The sequence below is a fragment of the Mus caroli genome, chromosome 7 (genome assembly GCF_900094665.2).
Source record: "Mus caroli chromosome 7, CAROLI_EIJ_v1.1, whole genome shotgun sequence".
In the NCBI taxonomy this organism is placed as follows: domain Eukaryota; kingdom Metazoa; phylum Chordata; class Mammalia; order Rodentia; family Muridae; genus Mus; species Mus caroli.
The window spans coordinates 128,559,842-128,566,015 of NC_034576.1; the positions used below are offsets into that span (position 1 = coordinate 128,559,842).

The following is a 6,174-nucleotide window of genomic DNA, read 5'->3' on the forward strand; positions in this document are numbered from 1 at the left end:
TTAAAAAAAAAAAAAGCAAACAAACACAACAACAACAAAAAGGCTAGGGACTGGAGAGATGGTTCAGTGGTGGCTACTTTTCAAGAGAACCTGGTTTCAATTTCAAGTACCTACAAGGAGGCGGCTCACAACCCTCTGTCCTCCAGTTTCAACAGACCTTCTTTTTGCTGTGGGCACACTGGGCTGCAGATGACTGTAACAACTGAAGAGACCTTACTGCTCTTGAAAGGGACTTAGGTTCAGTTGTCAGCATCCACAGGCACTTATAACCGTAGTTCTGGAAAATCTGACACACTATTCTGGCCTTGCCAAGCACCCACACCATATGCTGCACGTAAACACACATGGGCAAGCACACAAAATTTAAAAGTTTGAGCCAGGTATGGTGTTGTACACCTTTAATCCCATAATTCCGGAGGCAGAAGCAGGCAGATCAACCTAAAACGTCTATGAAACCACAGGGCTGTATGTATTAATTAGGGCCTCAGGCTCCCAAATACCATCTTGAGGGACAAGCCAGAATGTAACCGACATTTAGAGACAAAGCACAAAAGTTCCACGTTTGGGATCGTGTAGCTTACATGAATATGGTAGACACCGGGGCGAGCATGCATTAGGATCAGGTCCTACTTCACTGCAGGGCCGTGGGTGTAAGGGAAGTGGGGAGTAGGAGAGAGAGAGCCCGAGTCCCACCAGAGTTCCTGTGCTCTGGACGGGCAGATGCGGGAGGACTGCCGGAACACTTTCCACGCAGCCCCAGGTGGGCATTTGGCTGTGTTAAGCCACTGACCCCATAAGACAGGTAGTGGACAAGGGGCAGCCCCAGGTACCAGGCTCTCAGCCTCCGGCATCCCATATCCAGCAAAGGAGCTGAAAACAAAATAGGGACCCTGTGGCGGCACTCTACCCTGGAGGGAAAAGGAAGGTGAGGGGAAGAGGAGGGCACTGGGTGGTTCCCACACAGGCCAAGAGTCCTTAGTCTAGTCTGTGGCTGCAGCGCAGGAAGGCCTCCTGGCGGGAGGTTAGACTCTGCTCATCAAGAGAAAGCCTATCCCATCATTCAAGCACAGCGGTTCTTCATGATCAGAGACAGTCTATGGTTTTAGAGCTTTTTTGTAGAAAGGCAGGGGGGAAGAGAGAAGGTAGAAAAAGAGAGGAAGAGGCTGGCCATGGCCATGAGGAGAGATGGGAGAAGGGAGAGAGAGGAAATGCTAGAGAGTAAGAAAGCTTAAAGAGAGCGAAAGCTTAAGAGAGCATGGAGGGGCCAAGCTGCCCCTCTTATAGCGGGCTGCTATCTTGTTGTTGCTAGGTAACTGTGGGGATTAGTCTAGCCAGAATGCCATTGTCTACATGACTGCTAGCCACACGCCTCTCTAGTGGGGGCTGTGGGGGCAGTATCTTCAACAGGAGCCAGGGGTCCAGGAGACATGATCGAACGCCTACCGTCCCAAGTAGGTGGAAATTACCACCCATTGGGTCCCACCGGGGTTCAAGACCTCAGCTCGACTGGAGACAAGACTGTCTTGTGCATAGCCTATTGCTCCACACTTTACCACTTTAAAAAAGATAAGGTTAGCCAGGCATGGTGACAACATGCCTTTGAACACAGCACTGGGGAGGCAGATCCCTGAGTTCAAGACCAACCTGTTCTATACATGGCAACCTGTCAGAATTCATTCCTACAAGCTGTCCTCTGAATCAAAGTGTATGGGCACAAACAATACATAAACCAGTGTAAAGTATTTAAACAAGGTTAGAGACTCAAAGAGAACCTCCCTAAGTCAGACAAAGAAGAGTTCAAAGCTGGAAGACATACTGGCTTTTTTTTCCCTGAGGCAGTCTGATTATGTAGCCAAGGAGAGCCTTGACTTGAGTACCTCCTGTCTAGGTTTCCCAAGCACTAAGATTAAAAGTGTGTATAATCAGACCTGACGCAGACACTGGCACTTGACTCCATTATGCATCACACAGAGTCAGGACTGTGATGAACCAGAAAGTCCTTCCTTACGGCTGTGCCTTTAGCTCTCAAAGTGAGCTCCATGGGAAGGCAGGCCAAAGATGCAGAAACTGCAAGTTTCCTCAGAAGATAAAACCTGGCTATGTAAGCCACATAAGAACTGACTAAGTGGTACCTGCACTTGAGCATGGCCAAGAGCAACAAAGAAACAACAGAGTGGAAGGTGATTGTGAAGAGTAAGCCTGGCTCCCTCCAGTCCTCCCAGGAAGCACTCACTGTACAGGAAGGTGCAGTGACTTCCTTTCCCAGTGACTCATCTACTCAGCCCCCAAATGAGAGAGAGCCTTTAAAAAGCACGGTAGAGGAGGGGAAGAGAGAAGGCGAGAGAGAGGGTCTTCTGGATGGGAATAGTGTGAGGACAAGAAGCAGCTACTACTGTCTCTTGGCTGGTGGTGAATCCATCAGGATTCATGCTTCTGGGCAAACAAAGATCCAAGACGTGCACAGGACCACAGAGGCCCACACTCACCTAGCAGGGGCTGCCGCTCGCCCACCCGCAGTTGGTGGTGGAACTGCTTGCTGATCATGCGGCGGCGGGCGTCGCTCTCATGGGCAGCCATGTAGGGGATCTCCAGGAGCATAGCCGACACCAGATAGACACACTCCAGCAGCTCCAGGTTGATGTGCAGGTGAAAGGGCACCTGTCGGCGTCGCTCTACCTTTTCCTGTTCCTGATTGCGCTCCTGCAGGCTGCGCAGCAGCAGACCCTGGCCTAGAAGCTCCTTGGCACGACCACTTGACTGAATATCCAGAAGTGCATTGTGTGCATCCTTTGTCAGGCCTTGGCGGAAAGCACAGATGCCCAGTTGCACCATGGTACGGTTATACAGGATCTAAGCACAAAGGACAGAGGTGATCGCCATAGGCAAACTGTTTACCTAGGTCTATCTTCCATTTTAGACATGGAGTGTGTGGAACAAAATTACTACAAGAGGGGCTGGAGAGATGGCTCAGTGGTTAAGAGCACCGACTGCTCTTGCAAAGGTCCTGAGTTCAAATCCCAGCAACTACATGGTGGCTCACAACTACCTGTAATGAGATCTGATGCCCTCTTCTGGTGTGTTTGAAGACAGCTACAGTGTACTTATGAATAATAATAAATAAATCTTTTTAAAAAATTACTACGGGAATGGAGAAAAAAATGAGGGGAAAATTTGGAAAGTATGTATGTATTATGTATGTATGGTGATAAGAAGCTTGGTAAAGGCTTCATTATGAAGAATAGCTAAGAACTAAAGTCATATAGATAAATCGGGATAAGGTCCACAAGTGACTAGACATGGGGTGGTTCAGATGAATAACCTAAGTATACTTGAAGAAAGAAAGACAGTGATGTAGCTGAGACTGGTCAAAGACCTTACCATAAACCAGGAAGTAGGCACACACAAGTAGATACTAAAACCTTACTCTGGCTATCATAGTAAGAAATGCACAGAAAGACAAAGGGACATGAAGCAAAAACAGAGCGAGGGCCCAGTACTCAGAGGCAGAGGCAGTGGATCTCTGAGTTCCAGGTCAGTCTGATATACAGAGTGAGTTGCAGGACAGCCAAGAAAGACTACCCAGAGAAGCGCTGTCTCAACACACACACACACACACACACACACAAAGGCAAGATCCGGAGGAAGGTGATGGGTTGATGTTCTCTTAGGAAGAGGGAGAGGATGGTATAGTAAGAAGTGACTAGACATAGACTACAAAGAAAAATGGCTGAGAATCAGACGTAACATGAAAGAGAGGACCCAGGCATGGGCCAGGCAAGGTGGCACACCTTAGCCCTCAGGAGGCAGAGGCAGGTGGGTCTGAGTGACCCGGAATGAAAAGAACCAGCACTGCCAAACCCAGCACTGGGATTTCTGGGCTAATTAGATGAAGAATGTGCAGATTTGCCACTAATTAAGACACACAAGATTGTGAACAGAAGAAAACTGGGAGGCAGAGATCAAGGTTTCTCATTTGAGTCAGAGTTTTGCTATGCAGTGCCATACTGGCAAGTTTTCTATCACCAACCTCCGGGACACACAGGCCAAGACTAAGTTTATTACATATACTATTTAGTATACACTATAATTTCATATAAATGCTATGTATTGTATAACTTTATACAGTAATAAAAATACTAGAGATCGAGAATATAAAACAACAACAACATCAAGAACAAAAAACCATACTACCAGGGCTGGAGAAATGACTCAGTGGCTAAGAGCACACAGTACTCTTGCAGAGGCCCTGAGTTTGGTTCCCAGCACCCACATCAGGTGGCTCACAACCATCTCTAAATTCAGCCCCAGGAAATCCAATGCCTCTAGCTTCTGTGGGCACATGAACTTAGTGCACACATGCCTACAGACAAACATACACACAGACATAATTTAAAAAATTATTTAAAAAAACAGCGCTTGACTAATATGTACAAGGTCCTGGGTCTGATTCCCAGCATCACATCAAATAGCACAGTCGTGTGTGACCACAATCCCAGAACTTAGGTCAAAAGTTCAAGGTCATTCTCGGCTACACAGCAAGTTTGAAGTCAGAAGAAAAAAGCCTTAGCAAATGGGGTGGAGAGAAAATAAATACTAGCCACAGAGAGTGCTCAGAATGGACAGGCATTGCCACCAACCCTGATGACTTGAGTTTTATCCCCATGACCCACGTGGTAAAAATACAGAACCAACTCTTGAAAGCTGTCTTCTGACTTCCTCATGTATGTGCTCATACACAACCACAATAATAATCTGTGTGTTTAAGAGGAACATGAATCCAGGCATAGGACAGGAGAACTGGCAAAAGTTCCAGGCTGGGCTGTAAGAGATCAAAAGCCAGGAGTGGTGGTGGGCACTTCATCACTATCAATCAGGCAATCTCTGACTCTCAGACAGACAGACAGACAGACAGACACACACACACACACACACACACTGACTGTTGGACTGGTACAATGCTAGATAAAAATCAGAATCAAGGGGGCTGGTGAGATGGCTCAGTGGGTAAGAGCACCCGACTGCTCTTCCAAAGGTACGGAGATCAAATCCCAGCAACCACATGGTGGCTCACAACCATCCGTAACGAGATCTGACTCCCTCTTCTGGAGTGTCTGAAGACAGCTACAGTGTACTTACATATAATCAATAAATAAATCTTTAAAAAAAAAAAAATCAGAATCAATAGAACAGAACAGAGAACTCAGAAGTGCTTCACTCTGACAGCCATACGTTTTTGCAGTTTTCAAAACAAAAACAAAAACAAACAAAAAGCCCACCTAAGCAAAATAATAGGGCAAGAGAGTATTTGCTACAAATGATGTTACACAACTTAGTATCAATGTGAGGGAAGAGAACTGACTCCACCCTCACACTACATGAGAACATTAAGTCAAGGTAAAGTGTAAACCTGAATGTAAACATTAAACAACTATAAAAGCTTATCAAAAAAGAAAAAAGGTGAAAAATACTCATTAATTTTATTTATTTTTATTCTTTAAAAAACTTAAGCCAGAGTTGGGCAGTGGAGCATGCCTTTAATCCAAGCACTCAGGCAGAGGCAGAAGCAGAGGAGGAGGAGGAAGAGGAGGAGGCGGCGGCGGAGGCAGCAGAGGCATCTCTGAGGCTTGTCTGGTCTACAAAGACTGTTCCAGGATAGCTAGGGCTACACAAAGAGAGAACCCTATCTTGAAAGACCAAACAAACAGACAAAAACAAAACAAAACTTAACTTGGGCTTGGTGGCACATGCCTTTAATCCTAGAATCCAGAAGGCAGAGACAGGCAGATCTCTGTGGGTCTCTATAGTGAGTTCCAGGACAGACAGGGCTACATAGTTGGGACCCTGCCTCAAAACTTTAAAAAAATTTTTTTATGTGTGTGTTTTGCCTACATGTCTACATGCACACCTGGTGCCAGCAGAGGTCAGCAGAGGCTATCAGATCATGGTTATGAACCATTATGGTGGGAGTTGAGCTTAGAGTACAAGTGCTCTTAACTGATGGGTCATCTTTCCAGCCCCTATTTTATTATTTTAAATTATGTGTAGGTGTGTGCCTGCATGTGGATATGTGTGGCCTCCCTTCCTCCAGCCTGGAACCTGCTTGCTCAAGGGTGGAGCTACCTGCTCATTCGTCCTGCCACGCCCACTGCTGGAACCTGCCTTTGCTGCCTGGAG

General features: G+C 46.5%; 1 protein-coding gene across 1 annotated transcript in view; it reads right to left on the reverse strand.

The window, feature by feature from the left end:
• The window catches only part of LOC110297423 (eukaryotic translation initiation factor 3 subunit C), a 19,349-nt gene that overhangs the window by 1,863 nt on the left and 11,312 nt on the right, over positions 1-6,174 (reverse strand). The window contains exon 16 of the mRNA XM_021166162.2: positions 2,487-2,850. Coding sequence (XP_021021821.1) covers positions 2,487-2,850 — 364 coding nt within the window. The remainder of the gene's footprint in view (positions 1-2,486; positions 2,851-6,174) is intronic.